The following is a 26370-nucleotide window of genomic DNA, read 5'->3' as shown; positions in this document are numbered from 1 at the left end:
ATTTAAAGTACTTACAGGGGCTTCCCTGGTGGCGCAGTAGTTCAGAATCTGCCTGCCAATGCAGGGGACACGGGTTCGAGCCCTGGTCTGGGAAGATCCCACATGCCGTGGAGCAACTGGGCCCATGAGCCACAATTACTGAGCCTGTGCGTCTGGAGCCTGTGCTCCTCAACAACAGAGGCCGCGACAGAAGCCCGCGCACCGCGATGAAGAGTGGCCCCCACTTGCCACAACTAGAGAAAGCCCACACACAGAAACGAAGACCCAACATAGCCATAAATAAATAAATAAAAATTTAAAGTACTTACAGGGTTGTTTGATTTATTCTTCAGAAAGATATTATCTTGGGCTTCCCTGGTGGCACAGTGGTTAAGAATCCACCTGTCAATGCAGGGGACATGGGTTCGAGCCCTCGTCCGGGGAGATCCCACATGCCACGGAGCAACTAAGCCCATGTGCCACAACTACTGAGCCTGCGCTCTAGAGCCTGTGAGCCACAACTACTGAAGCCCACGCACCTAGAGCCTGTGCTCCACAACAAGAGAAGCCACCGCAATGAAGAGTCCGCGCACCGCAACGAAGAGTAGCCCCTGCTCACCGCAACTAGAGAAAGCCTGCGTGCAGCAACAAAGACCCAACGCAGCCAAAATAAATAAAAATAAAACAAATTTATTAAAAAAAATTATCTTTATCTAAAGGGCAAACAGCCCACAGTGTCAAGTCATATAAATGAGCAGTAAGCAGAGAAAATATCCACTGGACTATACTTCAATTTAAGACAATCAGGGAGTTCCTTAGTGGCTCAGTGGTTAAGAATCTGCCTGCCAATGCAGAGGACACGGGTTCAAGCCCTGGTCCAGGAAGATCCCACATGCTGCGGAGCAGCTAAGCCTGTGTGCCACAACTACTGAGCCTGTGCTCTAGAGCCTGCGAGCCACAACGACTGAGCCGGCATGCCACAACTACTGAAGCCCGCGCACTTACAGCCCATGCTCCACAACAAGAGAAGCCACCACAATGAGAAGCCCGTGCACAGCAGTGAAGAGTAGCCCCACTCGCCACAACCAGAGAAAGCCCACGTGCAGCAATGAGGACCCAACACAGCCATAAATAAATAAATAAATAAATAAAGAATAAAAATATATCAAAAAAAATTTAAGACAATCAGCTTAACTTGTAAAGACACTGCCTTACTGTCAAATTCACCACAGTTATTCTTTGTTTTGCTGATTTCTTTGCTGCATGGATATTGACGAACACCTCTCCTAGAACTGTCCTACTATTTTCGGCTTTGTTGACCTTTTATGATAATGGACTTCCCACCTTTACAATAACAATTCCTTTTTTTTTTTTTTTTAAACAGGGATCCTTTTCTCCTCTCTACTTTCCATGGCATATTCATCGCTCCTCTTTTCTTCAGAAGGCTTATTCATTTTCATGGCTTTTAAAAATAATTAATTAATTTAGTTTTTGCTGCGTTGGGTCTTTGCTGCTGCTCTTTGTTGCGGTGCTCGGGCTTCCCATTGCAGTGGCTTCTCTTGTTGTGGAGCATGGGCTCTAGGTGCGTGAGCTTCAGTAATTGTGGCACATGGGCTCAGTAGTTGTGGTGCACGGTCTTAGTTGCTCCACAGCATGTGGGATCTTCCAGGACCATGGCTCGAACCCGTGTCCCCTGCATTGGCAGGCGATTCTTAACCACTGCACCACCATGGAAGTCCTATTCTGTTTGTTTTGATAAATGACCAAGATAAGCCCTTTAACTGTATAAACATGTATATAAACATTCATTGTCTGGAAAACAAAACCATAAAGTTACCAAAATCTGAAAGTAGATGCTGCAAACTAACATGGGAAGACTTTGATTTAGCAATGTAAATTGCCAGTACCTGTGGTCACAATGCCCTTGAAAAATTAGAGAATTTCCCCCCCCTCTAAATATAGATCATCTGATTGCTCTTTCTCTTACACGGTAAGATTTAAGATTAAACAATCATTGAGAAATGTACTAATGTGATTGACTTCACTAGCTATGGAGGTCAGACCATTCCTGTAAATGGAAATGTGTTTTCACTTAAATGAAATGAATGTTCCTACTCTGAATCATGCTAGGTCAGGAAGGAGTAAGCCTTGGAGGTGGGGGAGAGGATCATTCCATCCCAACTTTTTGGGACCAAGAATTTGAGGAACCAGGGTTCTTCTAGAGCAAAAGGTGAATGCTCCTAGAGATTCTCATTGGTGGGCAAGTGGAAGTGAAGTGCTCTCAACAAAGTAGCATAGATAGACTCTAACAGGGAGTTAGACAGGGGCCCTGATGTTTAGTTTAGGGCCTGTGAACTCCGAAAATAATCACCACTGGTGGCATAAGTCTCACCAGGTAATATACATTTATCTTCCCCTAAGTATTCAGTTTTGTTACACACCATGTCTGTCGTTTTGGAGAGCTGAAGGAGTGGGCTCTGTATGTGCTATGAGCAAATGGGTACAGCATTAAAAAATAGCTTGAGGGCTTCCCTGGTGGTGCAGTGGTCGAGAGTCCGCCTGCCAAAGCAGGGGACACGGGTTTGTGCCCCGGTCTGGGAAGGTCCCTCATGCCGCGGAGCGGATAGGCCCGTGAGCCATGGCCGCTGAGCCTGCACGTCTGGAGCCTGTGCTCCGCAACGGGAGAGGCCACAACAGTGAGAGGCCCGCGTACTGCAAAAAAAAAAAAAAAAAAGCTTGAAATGAATGACAAGACTCTGTTCCAGGGAAAGAGGAATGTTCTGGAGCAGCAATGGGTTTGATATGGATGGTGTACAGAAACAAATACCCACCAAGGAAGATCTGTAGTATTTATAAACAGTGTTGGTGATTCCTAAAAATTGTTTGGAAGAAAGGAGGACAAGTGTTTAAAGTCTTTATTTGAAGTAATTGTAAAACCCCATTATTTGTTTTAAAAATACTCCTGGGACTTCTCTAGTGGTGCAGTGGCTAAGAATCCGCCTGCCAATGCAAGGGACATGGGTTCGATTCCCTGGTCTGGGAAGATCCCACATGTCACGGAGCAACTAAGCCCGTGCGCCGCAATTACTGAGCCTGCACTCTAGAGCCCTTGAGCCACAACTACTGAGCCCACGTGCCACAACTACTGAAGCCTGCGCACCTAGAGCCCGTGCTTCGCAACAAGGGAAGCCACTGCAAGGAGAAGAACACGCACCACAATGTAGTCCTGGCTCGATGCAACTAGAGAAAATCTGCGCTCAGCAATGAAGACCCAATGCAACCAAAAATAAATAAATAAATAAAAACTAAAAAAATATAGTCCTGAATCAATTGTTCCCTGGGCTACTTACAAGTAAGTACAATTCTACATATGAGTCTTGCCTGGATGTGAAAGTGGATCCTGCCAATCCTTTAACTCCCCCACCCCCTTAAATATTTACAGAACTCTGAATACAAAGACAGGTAAGACAAAGCCACCCTACATTTTACTTTTTTTTTTTTTGCTGTACGCGGGCCTCTCACCGTTGTGGCCTCTCCCGCTGTGGAGCACAGGCTCCGGACGCACAGACCCAGCAGCCACGGCTCACGGGCCCAGCTGCTCCACGGCATGTGGGATCTTCCTGGACCGGGGCACGAACCCGCGTCACCTGCATCGGCAGGTGGACTCTCAACCACTGCGCCACCAGGGAAGCCCGCCACCCTACATTTTAGATAGCTCCATTTAACTGAATCTTTATGAGGGTTACTTTTAAATATATAAGGAAGCACCCACCGAATAACATTTGAATTTTTCTTAGTTATTTATACATTAATCACATTCATTAGATGCATGATGATGTAGTGCTCATATTCTCATGACACAAAGTTGGCAGTATTGTGTCTGAGTGTTTGTTTATTTCTTTTTTTTTTTTGCCATACGTGGGCCTCTCACTGTTGTGGCCTCTCCCGTTGCGGAGCACAGGCTCCGGATGCGCAGGCTCAGCAGCCATGGCTCACGGGCCTAGCTGCTCCGCGGCATGTGGGATCTTCCCGGACTGGGGCATGAACCCGTGTCCCCTGCATCGGCAGGCGGACTCTCAACCACTGCGCCACCAGGGGAGCCCTGTTTATTTCTTATTTAGGGGTAAGTTTTGTTTTTTTTTGGAACAATGACAACATAATGGGAAGGATAAATGTGACACCCATACTAAATGATATAAAGGCAACCAATGTTATTATGTAAAGGTAAATGTTCAAATTTCAATTTTTAAGAGATTCAAAGACTATCAATACGTATACAATAAGCAGTGTGGTACAGTGGAAAGAACATGACTTTTGAATCAAACACATGTGGGTTCAAATTCTGTCTCTGTCACTTGTCTTATGTAATGTGGAGCAATTTACCATCTAAAATCTAGGTTACTTCATCTGTACAATGTAAAACTATCACCTACCTCCTTGGACTATTGTGAGAAAGAGAAAAATAAGCAATGAGGCAGCTATATTATAGTAATTTCACAGACAATAAAATATCATACAAACAAGCACAGAAATGTTAGCATCTAAAGTGATGCACATTTAAACAACTTTAAGGACATATACTCTAAAATATTAAACCAACAAAATACTAAAGCACTAGAAATAAAGTTAGATGTTAATAACTAAAGGCGGTGGAACTATGGGGAAATAAATATATTTATATATTGGTGGTGATACCAAAAATTAACTCAATATTTCATGACAGCTATTGGATAGTATACAGTAAGAATTATATATATGTCCTTATAGTTTGTACAGGTATTTCTTCTTTTGAGAATACACTCTAAGGGTTAAAAAAGAAGGGAATCTACACAAAGAGTTTCATAGTAGTGCCATTTTTAATAGCAAAACATTAAAAATAACTTGAATAATGAACAACAGAAGGACAAACTGTGACATACTAACCTAAAAAGGATGAGCTTTTAGATCACAGTGATACATAAAAGTGCATATATAAAATATCTGTGAGTGAAAAAAATCAGCTATCTATAACACCAAGCTATTACTACTATGTACAACTGTATGTATGTACAATGACAAGATGTGAATTTACAGTGATGTACATAAGGGGGAATTCCCCAACTGGCACGCTAAAGCAGAAACGCTGATTCCCTCAGCCCGCAGGGGGGTTGACTAGAGATGGAGACTGGGAAAGCAGCTGTCTTTTTCTAGGAAAGCTATCTAGAACAAGGAGCATTGATGGGAAGTTCATTAATTCTTTTTTTGCTATAAATATGCTTATGTTACTAACACCAACAAATTCTATCTCTACTCCTTTGTCTCAATTAGACATTTCCATTTTGAAATCTCAATGTCATTTAAAACTCAGTGGTCCCAAATCAAAATCATAATTTTTATGTCCAAACCAGTTAGATTCCACACTTTCTATCTCTGACAATAGCATAACCATCTCTCACTAGCATCACTGACTCAATCATCATGTGTATATCTACTATATGCTAATGGTTTATCAACCTAGTTTCCCCCCCCCGCCCAAATATATCATGGCCTCTTTCTTCTCTATCACTGCCATCATCCTACTTTTACTCCCTCATTATGGCTACCATATACTGAGATCTAGGAAGGTTTCTAGAACTGTGCTTAATGAATTGTAAACATTGTTTCACATAATCCTCACAAACCCCTCCATAAAGATGGTGTTATTTTTATTAGAGGGGTTAAAGAACTTTCCTCAGGTCTCTTAAGTAGTAAGAGGATTTAAACCTGAGGACATAAGACTCTAGATCACATTGTTCTGTTACTCTACTTAGCCCATGTTATGGGCTGAATGTGTCCCCTCAAAATTCATAGTTGAAGCCCTAGCCTCCAGGGCGACAGTATTTGGAAATAGGGTCTTTGGGAGTTAAACAGGTTTATATTAGGTCAGAAGGGTGAGAACCTCCTAATGGAATTGGTGCCCTTCTAAGAAGAGGACGAGAGAGAGAAATCTCTCTCTCTCTCTCTCTCTACCATGAGCATGCACTGAGGAAAGGCCATGTGAGCACACAGGGAGAAGGCAGCTGTCTATAAGCTAGGAAGTGGGTCCTCATCAGACACTGAATCTGCTGGCAATTTGCCCTTGGACTTCACAGCTTCCAGAACTGTGAGAAATAAATTTCTGTTGTTTAAGTCTATGATATTTTCTTATAGAAGCCCAAGCAGACTGAGACAGCTCAACAATTAGCTTTTATATACTATCTTTGTGCAACTTCTTGAAGGGAAATCAAAGAGCCTATTTAACCTTTCCCTCTAAATGAAGTGACTTTTTTTTTTTTGGCCACGCCACACGGCTTGTGGGATCTTAGTCCCCCAACCAGGGATTGAACCTTGGCCCTCGGCAGTGAAAGCACAGAGTCCTAACCACTGGACCGCCAGGGAATTCCCCTAAATGAAGTATCTTACAGACCTTAAAGCCTGTGCTTACAGAATCAGTTTAGTACAGTACCTATTGAGGCAGTCATCCACACAGCCCTTTTTGGTGTCATCATCCGGTTTCTTACAGTTACAAGTGGTAGCCTCATAACCAGAAAGGGGTTTGACATCAACGTAGACATCTTGAGAGAAGACAGCAAAGAATAGTTTGTGAATATATAGGATAATTTTTTAAGTGCCAGGCTAAGAACACTGATTGTATGGAGGCAGAAAAAATAGCTCCCATGTTACTCACTTGAACGGATTTTTTTATATAGTGGGACATCTGGTTTCTTGTATAGCTAGAAGAAAAAACAGAAAAATCTTGATACAGCATTCAACTTCAAATGCCAGAAAACAGTATCAATCACTAAAAATAGAGGAAATTATCCACGTACTCTGCTCATATGGAAACATTTACAAGACTTTCTGGGTTGGATAATTTGAGGGAAACTTGGTGTGATCACTTTTTTACCTTGAAATAAAAGGTGACTTACTAGATCAGGGTTTAAGAGAGAACTAGATTCAACGGAAGCAATACTAAGTAGTTTAAAAAAAATGCATTTTTTGTTAGATGTTTCTTCAGCAAGTTATTAGATAGACTTAAATGAAAATCACACTGCAGATCAAAGCTTTTCATTTGGATAAATTAAGATTGTATTTGCCTCTATGAAAAGACTGGAAAACTTGCACAGGGCTTGTTTAGATGGCCTGTGTAGGTATATGAAATGAAAAAGATGAGAACCCTGGCTTTTTCAGGGTGAGTGTTGTAGGGAAACACATTTCACGTTTTAATTAAGTCAATTAATTTAGTGAACAAAGGGGAGATGGCAGGCAGAATAATGGCGCTCTCATACTGCAATAAAGAATGCATTAAGAAGAAAATGTATTAGGTCAGTCGGTCAGTGTTTTGCCATAGAAGACAGTACTCCCCCCCCCCCGCAAAAAAAGGCAACTTGGTTTAAGCTAGAGTGTACTAATCTATAAGAATAATCTCACCATCATTTTTCAGTCGGTATAGATTCAAAACACTATCTCCTTCATTGTTATGAACTCTCTGAGACAAATATCTAACATACTGATCCTCGCAGAATTCAAGAGAGGCCACCAGAGAAGAGAATGTAGACGGGAATGTTCATTGCTTTTGGCTTTCCAAAGTCAAACTTTGGTGGAATTCTGGCAAAACTCAGGAGCCTATTTACCTCATTTGCATGATGATTTCCCAATGGTTGTTCTCAATATGGATTCTGGGGGCTTTAGCTTAATATAAAAATAACTGGGGGAAACTCTGCAATTAGGTAAGCAAGAGAGAAAAACAGCACCTTCCCATTTTTAGTTCCCAATATATTTAAATATCTTTTAAAAGTACAAGAGTGTTAAATATTTTCCCTGTTTCTTTTGGTAGAAGACTCTCTTTTATATGTGAAAAATAAATTCCAAACTGATGGGAAGGAGCCAACAAAAATAAAGCCTGAAGTTTCTTAGCGCTGCTGGCAGTACATCTAAATTCCCTTGAGACCTGCATCAAACAGGATTCTTACAGAACAGAATCTTTGCCACCAAAATAAAAGTCCAGAATAATAACAGAAGGTTTCCTAAGGAAGCAGGAACTTAATGCTATTTTGAAATATGAATAAAGGCAAAGAGGTCACATTAAATATGGATGCAAATTCATTTTTCTTAGTCTCTAACATTCACAGGGACACTTCTCTATACTTCCTAAGATGAGAGCATAACAAGGAGGCAGAGAAAATGACTTGCACCCCCTTTTCCCCCCGTTTACCACTTATGAATGAAACATGGTAAGATACGCTCATACCTGATTATGTTTCCACTGCCAAAGGATGTCATAGGGAAGCTGAAAATCAATTCGCTTTTGCCTTAGATATTTTCCTGAAACAAAAAAATACTATCAATTTCAATATCTAATTTATACAATGGGTCAAATAGCCACAATATTTAATATGCACTGACTAAAAAAATAAAGATCTAATTTTTAGTTTTATGAATTTTCCATCACTAATTTTTAAGTTCAGCTACTCTTTTCCACTGTGCACCATGTGGTATAAGCTAAAGATGTTTTAATAGTAGCTTATATAAAACAACTAGCATAGCAAATTTACTACCAAAAATAGGTCATTATGAAGCAAACTAAATACTAAGAATTGTTCAATCATTAAAATTATTAACCAGAGCATCTGTCATCTATTCTCCTTCATTATGTACATAATCTAAGGTTGACTATAAAAAGAAGTATAAGAGTTTTCTAAAATAGGCAACCCTGAATTTAAATAACTCGAGTATTTACATGCAAATTTATGATCTGTTAACATTTTTTCCTACCTATTGAAATACTACTTTTTAAAGCCAATTTTAGAGCCCTTTTCTACCTTAAAGACGTCCTTTCAATTTCTTTACTCTGTATCTTTCTGTTCCTGAAGGACTATAATGCTCAACTCATTTCTTGCAGGACTTAGACTTTTCCTTGTTATCTGGATTTTTGCCCTATCATGGTCTCCAGACCAGCAGTTCTCAAAGATTGCTCTGCTTACCCCAAGGGATCTGAGAGGTCAAAACTATTTTAATAACACTCTAAGATATTACATGCATTTTTGTTGTGCTGATATTTGTACTAATGGAGTAAAAGAATGGTGGGTAAAACTGCAGTTTTAGTATGAATCAAGGCAAGTGGCACAAAACTGTACTAGAATGAAACTAGTAGAAATGAACTATGCCAGCATCATCTAAGAATGCTCTTGATAAAGTAGTAAAAATATTAAATCTTGGCCCACAAACCAAAATCTTTATTCTGCATGACACAATGGAAGTATGCATAAAGCATTTCTGCTGCACACTGAGGTATGATGGTTATCTTAAGGTAATGCACTTGTACAAATATTTGAATGGTGAGCTGAACTAGTTGCTTTTTCATGGAACACCGTTTTTACTTAAAGGAACTGACAGACAATGGTTATTCTGACCTAGGAACTGAAAGTAAGTCGAGTGAACTTGTTACTTCAAGAAACCCAATTGTGGACTTCCTTGGTGGCGCAGTGGTTGAGAGTCCGCCTGCCGATGCAGGGGTGGACACAGGTTCATGCCCCGGTCCGGGAAGATCCCACGTGCCACGGAGCAGCTGGGCTCATGAGCCATTGGCTGCTGAGCCTGTGCGTCCGGAGCCTGTGCTCCGCAGCGGGAGAGGCCACAGCAGTGAGAGGCCCGCGTACCGCAAAAAAAAAAACCAAAAAAGAAACCCAATTGAAAATATGTTTCCGATGACAAAATTTAAGTTTGAGTGAACACTGTAATTTTGGAAAACTTGTGTCCATTAACTACCATGAGATTCTCAGTTTTTTAATACTTAAGCTTTTCTCATGAAATAAGTGGCAATTAACAAATGTGAATTGTTTTGGATACATATAGGAAATGGAAAAGCAATGTAATACAGTGAATTAATATTTTTCAATGACCAATACAGGAAGTGATAAAATCATACATGGGTAAAAAATCCATTTAAATTGCAAGAGAGACCAATGGATTTTAATACTCCACTGATTTCATACTCCAACACTGCAGTGTTAAGGAACTATGACATTTATTAATTTTGCTGCAGTATCAAAGAATATCTACAGTTATCTGAATTTATTAAAATATCTTCCTCTCTTTTACAACTTTTTACCTATGTGAGGTCATATTTATTCATGTATTTAAACCAGAATAACATCACAACAGATAGAAGGCAAAAATAGATGCAGCTGTCCTATATTTAAGCCAGACATTAAGGAGATTCACAAAAATGTAAAATAAAGTCACATTTCTCATTAAAAAAATTTTGGGGGAAAGTTATTACCACATTCAGACTAAAATGAAAGCATAATAAACTTGCCCTCAAAAAAAAAGGGTGTGTGTGTTATTTTTCATAAAAATGTGATTTGTTACATACAATGAGTTTATTCATTTGACAAATCTGATGATATAGCAGCATGGATTACAGGTATATCTAAGGGGAAATAACTTATGGAGGTAGGGTAACATAACAAGTTTCTGTCTGGGGTTACATCTGGTAGAAGACTGGAGTCACATCTGGTAGAAGACTGGAGTCCACCTGTTGATAGGGAACCAAAGCTGAATGTATAACTACAAAGTCTGTAATGAAAAAGTGTAAACAACTTAAAGGTTTATCAACAAGGAAGTAAACTTTGGTACATTTAAATAATGAATATGCAGCTATTAAAATGAAATGAGGTATATACTTACTCATATGAAAACATATTCTCCAAGTTGCAGAATAATATTATAGCAAGGGCTGATTTTTAAAAATACTTTAAAAAAACCCCATTAAATAGCTATATATGGTGGGGGCTGTCTAGGAAAGGGCATGAGGGAACTTTCTGGGGTGATGATAATGTTCTTGAGAAGGGTCTGGGTTACAGAGGTGTATGAAAATTTTAAAAAACTGAGTAAAAGTACATTTAAGATTTGTGCATTTTATTTTTTTAAAATTATATAACCTAACTAGCTATTGATGTTACCCTGAGAAGACTGATTGATTTATAATTTTTAAAATAAATTTATTTTATTTTAGGCTGCGTTGGGTCTTCGTTGCTGCACACAGGCCCTTCTTTGGTTGAGGCGAGCGGGGGCTACTCTTCGTTGAGGTGCACAGGCTTCTCACTGTGGTGGCTTCTCTTGTTGCGGAGCACAGGCTCTAGGCGTGCGGGCTTCAGCAATTGTGGCTCATGGGCGCTAGAGTGCAGGTTCAATAGTTGTGGTGCACGGGCGCATGTGGGATCTTCCCGGACCAGAGTTGGAACCCGTGTTCCCTGCATTGGCAGGCGGATTCTTTTCTTTTTTTTATTCATATACATTTTTTATTGTAGACTTCTTTTTATGCTTCTATGAAATCTTAGGAACAGAATTTCTCATCATTTAAAAAAACTTTTCTTACTAGAAGAATTATACATGTTTGCTACAGAAAACAAGCAAATAACAGGACAAAAAAAAAGACTCTTAAGTCATGTTGCACCTATATTTTGTAATTTACTTTTTCCATTTAAATATCATAACGCACTTTTCATTCTAACAGATGCTCTCTTATATATAATGGTTACATGAAATAGATGTACCCATAATTTACTTTTTGGTACAATGTTTGCAGAGTTCACTATTACAAACAGCACTTTGATAAACATCTTTGTTGCTAAATGTCTATGGGCCAGTTTTCATTACCTTGTTAGGATAAATTCCAGAATTGCTGTGGTAGGGCACACAGATTTTAAAGATTTTTTGATACATACTGCCTTCTTGCATAGTGTAGGGAATCTTGAATACAAGAAGATTCTTCTCAAACCACTGGAGAAGTTTTTCCTGGAAATGAATGAATTTTTCCTTTCTCGGCACTCTGCTTTACTGCTGTGCAGAATGTGTTCAAAGCAGTGTCTCCAACATCCTTGAATATCTCATTCTTTCCATAACAGATGCTTTTCTTCTGGACTGGATTAAGAGTTCCTCAGTCGCAGATACTAACGTCTCTCTTGATTTTTTTTCCCCATGCCTGATGGAAAGCAGGGGAAACTTTGGGAGAAGATCCAGTCACTGACTTTATTGAGGGATGAGTGTGATGCAGAAATAGAACGGCCGAAGATGGCTGCCAGTGAAGGGAACGTTCCACCTATGATCCCTGTAAATTCAAGAGATGGTCAGGGTGGTTTTCCATTTTGCAAACTCTTCAGTTGTTAGTTGTTTCCTCATTTTGCCATGGTGCTGGTCTTGGAGAGGGCAGGCTGATTCTTAACGACTGAGCCACCAGAGAAGCCCTATTTTATTTTAAAAATTATATAACCTAACTAGCTATTGATGTCACTCTGAGAAGACTGATTGATTGATAGACTGATGCATGCATGCATGCTGCATTGGGTCTTCGTTGCTGTGCCCAGGCTTCCTCTAGTTGTGGTGAGCGGGAGGCTACTCTTCGTTGCAGTGTGCGGGCTTCTCTTGTTGTGGAGCATGGGCTCTAGGTGCATGGGCTTCTGTAGTTGTGGCGTGTGGGTCAGTAGTTGTGGCTCTCGTGCTCTAGAGCACAGGCTCAGTAGTTGTAGCGCACGGGCTTAGTTGCTCCGTGGCATGTGGGATCTTCCTGGAACAGGGCTCGAACCCGTGTCTCCTGCACTGGCACGTGGATTCTTAACCACTGCACCACCAGAGAAGCCCTGTGCATTTTACTGATGGTAAATTCACCTCAAAAGAAAAACCCTATAAGCAAATACTGAGATCTTGACTCTGATATGATGAAATATTTATGGGGGAAGTATATCAATTTACTTTGCAGCATGTCCAAAAATAGGATGGAATAAAAGATGGATAAATATATGATAAATCAGTCAAATATTAATGAAAAAGTCTAGGTGATGGGATATTTTGTGTTTAGTTTTTTCAAACTTCTGTATGCTGAAAAATTTCATAATAAAGTGTTGGAAAAAACCAGCTATATGTATATAGGAAAAAGTTTGAAAGGGTATATACTAAACTATTATATTTCTGGCAAGGGGAACTTTATCGTTTAATTCACATCTTTCTACATTAAAAGGAATATTTATGAGTATGTACTGTTTCTAACAACAATAAAATAAAAATAATTTTTTTAAAAGTCAAAATTGCTTCTCAGAAGACAGGACAAATCCCTTAATGTAAAGGGTTAACTCCTTTCTTAATGTGTTTTCTGTAGATAAGAGGGTGTAAAAGAATGAAGGAGTAGACAGTAAGTTCTGAATTTTTAAAAAGAATACTTTTCTTTCTCTTTCTAGGAAAGAAAGCATCCATTATCCACTTCAATTAACTTTAAAGACACAATTTTCCCCAGTGCCCAGCATCTTGAGTTCTCCTACCAACATCTCCACAGATGTTATGTTGCTTTTCCTGGCATTATTTGTATTTCTCCTCTCTAATCCATATATTAAGTGTTGAGGAAAAAAATGATGGGTCAGTCTTTCCTTTCCTCTAACATTTCTGAAACCAGACCTAGGTAATTAATTCCTTTTTAGTAAGTGAGAATCACCTAAAGAGATTTCCTTGTCAAATCCTGCTGGAGATGATACCTCAGAGGAACCTATTCAGGAGTTCCTCATTTGGAAAAATTATTCTTTGAGCTAATCCTCATTTTTACTTTTTTAAGAAAAATTTATTTATTTTTGGCTGTGTTGGGTCTTCGTTTCTGTGCGAGGGCTTTCTCTAGTTGTGGCAAGCGGGGGCCACTCTTCATCGCGGTGCATGGGCTTCTCACTATCGCGGCCTCTTGTTGCGGAGCACAGGCTCCAGACGCGCAGGCTCAGTAGTTGTGGCTCACGGGCCTAGTTGCTTCGCGGCATGTGGGATCCTCCCAGACCAGGGCTCGAACCCGTGTCCCCTGCATTGGCAGGCAGATTCTCAACCACTGCGCCACCAGGGAAGCCCTCCTTTTTTTTTTTTTTTTGCGGTACGTGGGCCTCTCACTGTTGTGGCCTCTCTCGTTGCAGAGCACAGGCTCTGGATGCGCAGGCTCAGCGGCCATGGCTCACGGGCCCAGCCGCTCCGCGGCATGTGGGATCTTCCTGGACCGGGGCACGAACCCGTGTCCCCTGCATCGGCAGGCGGACTCTCAACCACTGCGCCACTAGGGAAGCCCCTCCTCATTTTTAAAATGGGAAAAAAAATCACTTTCTATCCCTCTGAAAATTAGATGAAATCATATCTTTTGTAGGTTTTTTTAACTGTGTGTTGGAACCCTGAGATCTCAAATCCTGCCACTGGTCACTAGGAAAGGAGCAGAGAAATCCTTTACTTTTCCCTTTGAAATAAAACTGATTCTGTGGGCAAGAAAGTCATTTCAAGAGGCTACAGAAACTTGTGTTGACCTTCAAATCCAGAAGAGGAAGGTCCATGATGATTTTCTTTTACAGAATCAATCCTAATATGAAAAGGATATGAACAATAGGAGGAGGAACATCTCCACAAAAGCACTCCATTGTTAATCAGGTAGCTAGGCAAATGAGGAAACCAAAGGAGAGAGAGGTACTTAATAAAAAGGAGAAAGGTAATAATGGCTTTGCCTTTTTCCAAGATATCTTAAAATCTGACAAAAACGTGGCCTCTTTTGTTTTCTAAACAACAATAAGGTGACTGACCTTCAGAAAAAGTTCAGCTTGTTTATATATAATCTGAGTACTGGGTTACAATATCACTCTACATATAGGTAATAATTATTTATTATGATTCCCATCCCCCCTTTGGAAGAATGTCAGCTCCACAGAGGCACGGATCTCTACCTATTTGTTTACTGATGTATCCAAAGCATCTAGAAAATTGCCTGATCAAAGAGCAGGTATTAAATATTTTCTGAATGAATGAAAATATATATTCCATGGCATACTTTTTTTTTTTTTTAATTAATTTATTTGGCTGCTTGGGGCCTTAGTTGCAGCAGCAAGAGGGATCTCCGTTGTGGCATGTGGAATCTTTTGTTGTGGCACGTGGGCTCTTCGTAGCCGTGTGTGGGCTTCTCTCTAGTTGTGGTGCGGGGGCTCCAGAGCATGTGGGCTCTGTAGTTGCAGCATGCAGTCTCTCTAGTTGTGGTGCTTGGGCTCTCTAGTTGTGGCTCGCGGGCTCAGTTGCCCCACGGCATGCGGGATCTTAGTTCCACGACCAGGGATGGAACCTGCATTGGATTCTTAACCACTGGACCACCAGGGAAGTCCCTACGGTATAAGTTTCGAGGTACTCCACTAGTTGTTCTCTTTTAACCCTACTAAGCAGTATCACCACCTTCCCCCAGTTTCTTGAATTCTGCTCTTCCTAAGCACAATTTCTCTCCTTTTTTTTTTTTGGCTTGTTATGCTAATTAATTTTCCTCCAGTTTTACTGAGATATAATTGAGATATATCACTATATAAGTTTAAGGTGTACAGCATAATGGTTTGAGTTACATATACTGTGAAATGATTACAGCTATACATTTATTTAGCATCATCATCTCTTATAGATACAATCAAAAGAGAAAGCAAAAGAAAAAGAAAAAAATTTTTTTCTTGTGATGAGAACACTTAGAATTTACTTACTCTCTTAACAATTTCATATATATCATACAGCAGTGTTAACTATAGCTATGCTGTGGAATTTGTACCTTTTGACCACTTACTCCCCTTCCCCTGATCCCTCTGGTAACCACACATAATCTGATCCCCTTTTCTATTACACACACACACATACACACACACACGTGTGCAGAGATGTTTTTAGATTCCATATATAAGTGAGATCATACAATATTTGTCTTTCTCTTTCTGACTTATTTCTCTTAGCATAATGCCCTCAAGGTCCATCCATGTTGTTGCAAATTGCAGGATTTCCTCATTTGTTATTTTTTTATGGCTGAATAACATTCCATCAAATGTACGTGTGTGTGTGTGTGTGTACTGCAGTATGATATACATACAACTACTTTATCCATTAACCCCTTGATGGACACTTAGGTTGTTTTCATGTCTTGGCTGTTATAAATAATGCTGCTATGAACATGGGTGTGCAGGTATCTTCTCGAGTTAGTGTTTTCATTTCCTTTGGATATATTCCCAGAAATGAAATTGCTGGATTATATGGTAGTTCTATTTTTTAATTAATTAATTAATTAATTAATTAATTAATTTGGCTGCACTGGCATTTATTTAGTTCCGGCACTGGGGATCTCCACTGCCAGCGTGGGATCTTTGTTGAGGCATGTGGGATCTTTTAGGTGTGACATGCAGGATCTTTAGTTGCAGCATGTGAACTCTTAGTTGCAGCATGTGGGATGTAGTTCCCTGACCAGGACCGAACCCGAGCCCCCTGCATTGGAAGCGTGGAGTCTTAACCACTGAACCACCAGGAAGTCCCTGGTAGTTCTATTTTTAATTTTTTTTTTGCTGCATCACGCAGCATGCAGGATCTTAGTTCCCTGACCAGGGATTGAACTTGTGACTCCTGCAGTGGAAGTGTGGATTATTTTTTTTTTGGGGGGGGCTGTGTTGGGTCTTAGGTGCAGCATGCGGGATCTTTCATTGTGGCGCGTGGGTTTCTATCTAGTTGTGGCATGTGGGTTTTCTCTCTCTAGTTGTGGTGTGCAGGCTCCAGGGTGCGTGGGCTCTGTAGTTTGCGGCATGAAGGCTCTCTCGTTGAGGCGCGCGGGCTCAGTAGTCATGGAGCGTGGGCTTAGTTGCCCTTCGGCATGTGGGATCTTAGTTCCCTGACCAGGGATTGAACCTGCGTCCCCTGCATTGGAAGGTGGATTCTTTACCACTGGACCACCAGGGAAGTCCTGGAAGTGTGGATTCTTAACCACTGGACTGCTGGGGAGGTCCCTATTTTTAATTTTTTGAGGATCCTCCATACCGTTTTCCAAAATGCGTGTACCAACACAATTTCTTAAACACAACCAGCTCCCTCACACTTTTATATTCTCATGTATCATTCTTCTCACTTAAAATTAAATCCTCTCCACCAAACTCTGTCCTTTGCCTCATACTTAACCTTACCTAAAAATCTGTAATTTTAACATAGCTATTGTAAACAACCACATTCAACCCAGATTGCTAGAGTTGCTATCTCCAATAAGGTAGTTAATGTAATTAAAATTATCCTTTGTTGTTTATACAGTTGGTGGTTTTCTCTATCCATATAATAAAGATATTCTCCAATTTATCAAGTATGTAAGAAGGAATTAATATTCAGTATATATAAAGAACTAAGCTCAAGAACAAAAAAAAAATGACTCAATTCAAAAATGGACAAGGACTTGGGAATTCCTAGGCAGTCCAGTTGATAGGACTCGGCGCTTTCACTGCTGTGGGCCTGGGTTCAATCCTGATTGGTGAACTAAGATTTTAAGAACTTGCAAGCTGTGTGGTGCAGCCAAAAAAAAAAAAAAGGCAATCTACAGATTCAATTCAATCCCTATCAAATTACCAATGGCCTTTTTCACAGAACTAGATCAAAAAAATCTTAAAATTTGTATGGAGGCACAAAAGACCTTGAATAGCCAAAGCAATCTTTTTTCTTTTTTAAATTTATTTATTTTTGGCTGCATTGGGTCTTGGTTGCTGCACTTGGGCTTTCTCTAGTTGTGGCGAGCAGGGGCTACTCTTCATTGCGATGTGTGGGCTTCTCATTGCCATGGCTTCTCCTGTTGCAGAGCATGGGATCTAGGCATGTGGGCTTCAGTAGTTGTGGCGCATGGGCTCCAGTAGTTGTGGCTCACAGGCTCTAGAGCGCAGGCTCAGTAGTTGTGGTGCACGGGCTTAGTTGCACCGTGACATGCGGGATCTTCCCAAATCAGGGCTCGAACCTGTGTCCCCTACATTGGCAGGTGGATTCTTAACCACTGCGCCACCAAGGAAGCCCAGCCAAAGCAATCTTGAAAAAGAAAAATGACCTGGAGGAACCAGGTTCCCTGACTTCAGACTATACTATAAAGCTACAGTCATCAAAACAGTACAGTACTGGCACAAAAACAGAAATATTGATCAATGGAATAGGATAGAAAGTCCAGAAATAACCCCACAAATCTATGGTCAATTAATCTATGACAAAGGAGGCAAATACAATGAAGAAAAGACAGTCTTTTCAATAAATGGTGCTAGGAAAACCAGACAGCTACATGTAAAAAAATGAAACTAGAACATTCTTGAATACCATACACAAAAGTTAACTCAAAATGGATTAAAGACCTAAATGTAAGACCAGATACTATACAATTGTTAGAGGAAAACATAGGCAGAATACTCTTTGACATAAATCACAGCAATATGTTTTTCTTTTTAAATTAATTTTTATTGGAGTATGGTTGCTTGCAATATATTTTTCGATCCATCTCCCAGAGTAATGGAAATAAAAACAAAAATAAACAAATGGGACCTAATTAAACTTAAAAGCTTTTGCACAGCAAAGGAAACCACAAACAAAACAAAAAGACAACCCACAGAATGGGAGAAAATATTCACAAATGATGTGACCAACAAGGGATTAGTGTCCAAAATTTACAAAGAGCACATGTGGCTCAATATCCAAAAAACAAACAACCCAATCAAAAAATGGGCAGAAGACCTAAATAGACATTTCTCCAAAGAAGACATACAGATGGCCTAGAGGCACATGAAAAGATGCTCAACATCACTAATTATGAGAGAAATGCAAATCAAGACTACAGTGAGATATCACCTCACATGGTCAGAATGGCCATCATCAAAAAATCTACGAACAATAAATGCTGGAGAGGGCATGGAGAAAAGGGAACCCTCCCACACTGTTGGTGGGAATGTAAATTGGTACAGCCACTATGAAGAACAGTGTGGAGGTTCCTTAAGAAAACTAAAAATAGAGCTACCATATGATCCAGCAATCCCACTCCTGAGCATATATCTGGCGAAAAACATGGTTTGAAAGGATACATGCACCCCAGTGTTCACTGCAGCACTGTTTACAATAGCTGACACATGAAAGCAACCTAAATGTCCATCGACAGATGAATGGATAAAGAAGATGTGGTACATATATATAATGGAATATTAGTCATTAAAAAGAATGAAATAATGCCACTTGCAGCAACATGGATGGACCTGGAGATTATCATACTAAGTGAAGTGAGTCAGACAGAGAAGAAAAATATCATATGATATCGCTTACATGCAGAATCTGAAAAAAAAAAAACCAAAAAACAAATGAACTTATTTACATAACAGAAACAGACTCAAAAACTCAGAGAATAAACTTATGGTTACCAGGGGAGAAGCGTTGAGGGGGAGGGATAGATTGGGAGTTTGGGATTGACATGTACACACTGCTATATTTAAAACAGATAACCAAAAAGGACCTACTGTTAAAAAAAAAAAAAAAAGACAAGGACTTGAGTAGACATTTCAGTAAAGAAGATATACAAATGGCCAATAGGTACATAAAGAGATGTTCAACATCACTAATCATTAGGAAAATGAAAATCAAAACCACAACAAGACACTGCTTCACACCTGTTAGGATGGCTATTACAGAAAAAAACAGAAAATGACAAGTATTACCAAGGATGTGGAGAAACTGAACTCTTAAGATTTGCTGGTGGGGTTGTAAAGTGGTATATTCTGTAGATGTACCATATGATAAAGCAATTACACTTCTAGGTACACACATAAAAGAACTGAAACCGGGGGTCCTCAACAGAGAATTCTGTAAGCCAATGTTTATAGCAGTATTATTCGCAATTGCAAAAAAGTGAAAACATTAGAAAATGTCCATTGACAGATGAATGGATAAACAAAATGTGTGCGTATGTATACATACACACACACAAAGGTACTATCCACCATTAAAAAGAAATGAAATTCTCATATATGCTGCAAAATGGAAGAACCTTACGTTAACATAAAGACATTATGTTAAGTGAAATCAGGAAGACACAAAAGGACAAATATTGTTGTTAAGATTTCGCCTATATGAGGTACCTATAATAGTCAAATCATAGAGCTAGAAAGAAGAACAGTGGTTATCAGAGGCTGGGGGAAGGGGAGAATAGGAAATTGTTATTTAATGGGTACAGAGTTTCAGTTTGGGATGTTGAAAAAGTTCTAGAAATGCACAGGGGTGATGGTTGCACAACAGCGTGAATGTACTTAGTGCCACTGAACCTTATACTTAAAAATGGTCAAAATGCAAAATTTAAGTTATGTATATTTTACCTCAAGTTAAAATTAATAATGTAATATACCAAAACCACTGTGTGCTTTAAAATGGGTGAATTGTGCCTCAATAAGCTGTTAAAAAAAGTACAACCATGTTAAAATTTTTTGCTTCATCCATTAAACAATTACTTAGAAAGTCTCAGAAGGAGAAGGAAAGCCTATTGTAAATGCCCATATTTTTGCTTACTGTATTCTTTCTGCATTCCTGATGTTCCAAGGTTCCTTCTTTTATTTCTTTCTGTTTAGAGAACTTCCTTTACCCATAGGATAGATTTGCTGGCAACAAACCTAAGAATCCTTTGCTTCTTTCAATTCCTGAAAGAAGGATATTTTCATTGGGTATAGGATTCTGGTTTGACAGTTCTTCTTTCAGTACTTGAAAAATGTGCCACTTACATGAACTCAGACGTGAAATCCACTGTCATTTGATTTGTTTTACCCCTATGGATATAGAGTCATTTCTCTCTCATTGTTTTAAAATAGTTTTGTCTTTAGTATGCTGAAGTTTGATCATGGGTCTCAGCATGGATTTCTCTGACTATATATACCCTGTTCCGGGTTTGCTCATCTTCTTGAATCAGAAGGTTTATGTCTTCTGCCAAATTTGGGAAGTTTTCAAGACATTATTTACTCAAGTACTTTTTTTTATCTCTACCTTCTTTCTTTTCTCCTTCCAGGACACCAAGAACATAAATATTAGCTCTTTTGTCATGGTCCCATAGCGTCCGGTTTGTTTGTTTTTTTAAATGTCTATTTTCTCTTTTGTTCAGATTGGGTAATACTTGTAACACTCCATCACCTACTTCACTGATTCTTTCCTGTATATCTTTCATTCTGCTGTTGAGTCTATCCCCAAGCTTTTAATTTCAGCTACTGCATCTTTCAATTCTAAAAATTATATGTTTTTCCTATTTTTCATTTCTTTGCCAAGGCTTTCTATCTTTTTATGTTTTAAGCATGTTTATAACTGCTTGTTGAAGTGTTTTTTAAAAATCATAACTGCTGTAAAATCTGTCAGATAATTCTAATATCTTGGTGTTGGCATACATTGATGCCTTTTAAAATTCAGTTTGAGATCTCCCAGGTTCTTGGTATGACATATGATTTTCAATTCAAACCTAGACATTTTTGTATTATGTTATGAGATTTTGGGATTTTATATGTACCTCCTGCCCCTAAACATGCATAGCCTACCCTATTATCAACATCCTCCACCAGAGCTGTACATTTGTTAACAACTGAAGAACATATACTGACATATCATTATCACTCAAAGTCCATAGTTTACATCAGTATCTTAGTATTGCATATTCTATGGCTTTGAACAAATGTATAATGATATGTATTCACCATTAAGGTATCACAACGAATAGTTTCATTGCCCTAAAAATCCTCTGTGCTCTGTAGATTCATCCTTCCTTCCCCTCAAACCACTGGCAATCACTGATCTTATTAATGTCTCCACAGTTTTGCCTTCCAGAATGTCATTTAGTTGGAATCATACAGTATGTAGCCTTTTCAGATTGGCTTCTTTCATTCAGTACTATGAATTTAAAATTCTTCACTGTCTTTTCATGGCTTGATAGCTATTTCTTTTCAGTGCTGAATAATATTCCACTGTCTGGATGTACCACAGTTTATCCATTCACTTACTGAAAGACATCTCGGCTGCTTTCAAGTTTTGGCAATTATGAATAAAGCTGCTTTAAACATCTGTGTGCAGGTTACTGCACAGACTTAAGTTTTCAACTTCTTTGGGTAAATACCAAGGAGTTCAATTGTTGGATTGTATGGTAGGAGTATGTTTAGTTTTTTAATACAATTGATTTTTATATACCAATTTTTTTTCCCCCAGTAGCCTTGCTACTAGTTGTAGTAACTTTTTAGTGCATCTCTTTGGATTTTCTACATACACGATCATGTTATTTGCAAACAGAAACAGTTTGACTTTTTCCTTCCTGATATTTATGACTTTTATTCATCTTCTTGCCTTATTGCACTGGTAGAACATCCAGAATAATGCTGAAAATAAGTAAATAGAGTGAACATTTTTACCTTTCCAGTTTTAGAAGGAAGCATTCAATATCCTATCATTAGGTATGATCTGCTTTTTATTCAATGTAACACTGAGGAAATTCCTTTCTAGTTCTAAGAGTTTATAATCAACTTTGTTCTGTAGTTGTTTTTTTTCAACTAAAGTCTTTGTCAGGTTTTCTATCAGGGTTACACTAAGCTTATGAAATGAGTTGGGAATTGTTTCTGCCCTACTTTCACAAAGTGTTTATGTTAAGACTGGTGTTATTTGTTTCTCAAATATATATAAGAGTTCACAAGGGAAAACCGTTTAGTTCCGGAATTTTTTTTTGGCTGCATTGGGTGTTTGTTGCTGTGCTCGGGCTTTCTCTAGTTTGGAGAGTGGGGGCTACTCTTCCTTGCAGTGCGTGGGCTTCTCATTGCAGTGGCTTCTCCTGTTGCACAGCACGGGCTTTAGGCACACGGGCTTCAGTAGTTGTGGCACACAGGCTCAGGAGTTGTGGCTCACGGGCTCTAGAGCGCAGGCTCAGTAGTTGTGGTGCGCAGACTTAGCTGTTCCGTGGCATGTGAGATCTTCCCGGACCAGGGCTCGAACCCGTGTACCCTGCATTGGCAGGTGGATTCTTAACCACTGCGCCACCAGGGAAGCCCCAGTTCTGGAATTTTTCATGTGAAAGATTTAGTAAGGAACTCAATTTCTTTAAACAATTATAGGATATTCAGATGTTTAATTTCATTTATAAGTTGTATTTTGTAAGGAATTTGCCCATTTCATATATTGTTAAACATATTGGCATAAAGTTATTTATATTATTAGCCTCTTAATGACTGTAGGACCATTAGTATGGATCCTGGTAAATTGTGTTACCTCTTCCTTTGTCTTGATCAGTGCAGCGAGAGGTTATTAATTTTGTTGCTATTTTCAAATCTTTGTTCCCTTATTGTCTGTTTAATATTTTACTGATTTCTGTTCGTTATCATCTACCAGTTTTCTAGAAATAAGTGGGATGGCTTTACTCTTCTCATTGACATTGAGTACAGTCAGTCCTCCATATCTGTGGGTTCTAGGCATCTATGGATTCAACCAAACTTGGATCAAAAATAAATTTTAAAAAATTCCAGAAAATTCCAAAAAGCAAAACTTGAATTTTCCCAATGCTGGTAACTATATACACAGCATTATAAGTAATCTAGAGATGATTAAAAGTCTACAGGAGGATGTGTGTAGGTTATATGCAAATACTACACCATTTTATATAAGGGACTTGAACATCCTTGGATTTTAATATCTGAGGAGGCTCCTGGAACCAATACCCCACGGATACAGAGGGACAGCTTTACTTGGTCATAGTAAACCAAGGGGAGGGGGTATCCACTCTGTGTTAATTATTTCAAAATAAGTATCATTTAATCCTCACAACTCAGGTTGGAAACAGTCTCAATATATAGGTGAAGATGCTGAGATGTAGAGTAGATAATTAACTTGTTCAAGATCACTTAGCTACAAGAGTGTGAAATAAAAAGAGGAGTCTCTTGTGTTTGATTCCAAGGTGTGCTGAGGGTCCCCAAGACCACCTTCAGGTCTGGTGACTCACAGGACTCAGCATATAGTCAGACTCATGGCTATACTTTAGTATAGCAAAAAGACACAAAGCAAAATCCATAAAGAGAAAAAATACATTGGGCAAAATCTGGAGGGAACCAGGCACAAGTTTACAAAAGTCCTCTCTCAGTAGAGTCATGCAAGATGCAATCTTTGGCAATGTACTGTGACGACACGTGTAAAATGTTGGCTAACAAGAGAGCTCATTAGAAACTCAGCACCCAAGGTTTTAATTGGTGGCTGGTCATTTAGGTACCCTCTACCTAGGATGTACCAAAATTCCATTCTCTTTGAATGAAACCAAGTGTTCAGCAGAAACCATACAGTTTATACATGGTAGGCACAGTAAGACTCTCTTACCATCTAGGGAAAGTTTTATAATAGAGGGAACTATTTACTATTCAAGTTTCCAGATGCCAGCTAATGGCCAACCTTATAAGCAGGACTTTCTAAGAATAGAAGTCTTAGGTCTGCTATTTTAATTCTTTTCTGCACATAAGGCCTATGTTCTTTCCACTGTATCAGGAAAAGCAGTCAAGATTTGACCTAAGTCTGAATGACTTGTAGGAGCAAATGACAAAAGCTATGTTGAGAAGGATTCTGAATTCTTTTCTGAGCTCAGCAGAAAAGGGTATCACGATATATTTCACAACAACTGTCAGAGTAAAAAGGAGGGCCTACATACTAAGTAATGGATTCTTGCTGACTGTTAAGTCTACTGCAAAAGCAGCTTCAATTCAGTAATTACCAGTTATTGAATGATTACTCTGTTAGGTACTGTGCTAAGTATTTTACATGCATTATTTTATTTAATATTCATACTAATTTCTATTTTACACTAAAGAATTTGAGGCCTTAAAAAAAAAAAAAAAAAAAAGAATTTGAGGCCTTGAGATGTGTCAGGTTGCCCAGGATCACACAGCTAGTAATTGTTGGAGGTGGAATTTGACTCAAGGCCTAACTGATGCCAGAAGCCAAATGTGAAAGCCTATGTCTTCATTTTTTTTGCTCTCATACTCCCCAGAAGATTTTTGAAAAACTATGAATCCCCTTATGCATTTTCATTCTTTTTTTTTTCCTTTGCAATACGCAGGCCTCTCACTGTTCTGGCCTCTCCCGTTGCGGAGCACAGGCTCCGGACGCGCAGGCTCAGCGGCCATGGCTCACGGGCCTAGCCGCTCTGCGGCATGTGGGATCTTCCCGGACCGGGGCACGAACCCGCGTCCCCTGCATCGGCAGGCGGATTCTCAACCACTGCGTCACCAGGGAAGCCCTCCCTTATGCATTTTTAAATGTAAAGTTTAAACAGTTGCAAATGATGTAATATTTGGTTATAGCGTTTAAAAATGATGAAACTGCATACCACAGGGATTTAATACTTATCACTATTCATTAAAAAAGGAATACTCCCTTCTTTAACATTTAGAAAATTATATCATTTCTTTTTATCCTTGAACATTATTTCTATTTCACTTATTCTGGAGAATTTTATCTTAATATTATATGTTTTCTTTGCTTGAAATTCTTTTATTGAACCATCTATCCTCCTACTCTACAAAAAAGTGTTTAACACTAAAAGTATCTGTGAACATAAACCTCAAAGCATTAAAAATTTTCTTTTGCATTGTATAATCACTGTAATTTTTATAAATATATGCCTGACCAAACCAACATAAATATACATTTTCAAAATTACAGCTTTATTGGGGCAAAATTCACATACCATAAAATTCAACTTTTTAAAAGGTACTATTCAGTGGGTTTTAGTATATGGAGTGTGTAGCCATCACTACAGGATGGTTAATTTTATGTGTCAACTTGGCTGGATCACAGTACCCAGATATTTGGTTAAACATGATTCTAGATGTGTCTGTCAAAGTATTTTTTGGATGAGATTAACATGCAAATCAACAGATTCCAAGGAAAGCAGATTATTCTCCATAATGTGGGTAGAATTCATCCAATCAGATGAAGGCCTCAAAAGAATAAAGACTGACTTCCACAGAGTGAATTCTGTCAGTAGACTGCCTTCAGACTCCTTGAGCTGCAAGATCAACTTTTTCCTGGGTCTCCATGCTGCCAGCCTACCTTGCAGATTTTGGACTTGCTAGCCTCCACAACTGCGTAAGCCAAGTCCTTAAAATAAACCTTTCTCCCTATATATCTTATTGGTTGTCTCCTTGGAGACCTCTGACTAATATAATCAACATTATTTGGGAACATTTTCGTCATCCCCAAAAGAAACCTTGTACCCATTAGCAGTCACTCCACATTCTCCCCTACCCCCAGTCCCTGGAAACCATTCATCCACTTTGTGTTTCTATGTATTTGCCTATTCTGGACATTTCATATAAATGGAATCATAAAATACGTGGTGTTTTGTGACTGTCTTCTTTTTTGTGTGTGTGTGACTGTCTTCTTTCACAAAGCATAATGTTTTCACGGTTCACCCATGTTGTCACATGTCTCAGTACTTAATTTCTTGTTATTGCCCAATAACATTCCATTGTGCAAGATATATCACATTTTGTTTACGCACGGCATGCGAGATTCCAGTTCCCTGACCAGGGATCATACACCCCTCCCCCCGCC

General features: G+C 39.1%; 1 protein-coding gene across 5 annotated transcripts in view; it reads right to left on the bottom strand.

The window, feature by feature from the left end:
• Nucleotides 1–26370, bottom strand: part of ASH1L (ASH1 like histone lysine methyltransferase) — a 216842-nt gene that overhangs the window by 40825 nt on the left and 149647 nt on the right. For all 5 annotated transcript variants that reach the window (XM_089913940.1, XM_030759569.2, XM_030759568.2 and 2 more), the window contains 3 exons: nt 8228–8301; nt 6665–6710; nt 6443–6551 (listed from right to left, as the gene is read on the bottom strand). In XM_089913940.1, the coding sequence (XP_089770066.1) occupies nt 6443–6551; nt 6665–6710; nt 8228–8301 (229 nt within the window). The remainder of the gene's footprint in view (nt 1–6442; nt 6552–6664; nt 6711–8227; nt 8302–26370) is intronic.

This window comes from Delphinapterus leucas, chromosome 1 (genome assembly GCF_059928025.1).
Source record: "Delphinapterus leucas isolate spDelLeu-1000000601 "Yukka" chromosome 1, BTC_Dleu_Yukka2, whole genome shotgun sequence".
Lineage (NCBI taxonomy): Eukaryota > Metazoa > Chordata > Mammalia > Artiodactyla > Monodontidae > Delphinapterus > Delphinapterus leucas.
The sequence above is the reverse complement of the archived record's forward strand: the minus strand, read 5'-3'. Positions and strand labels throughout refer to the sequence as shown.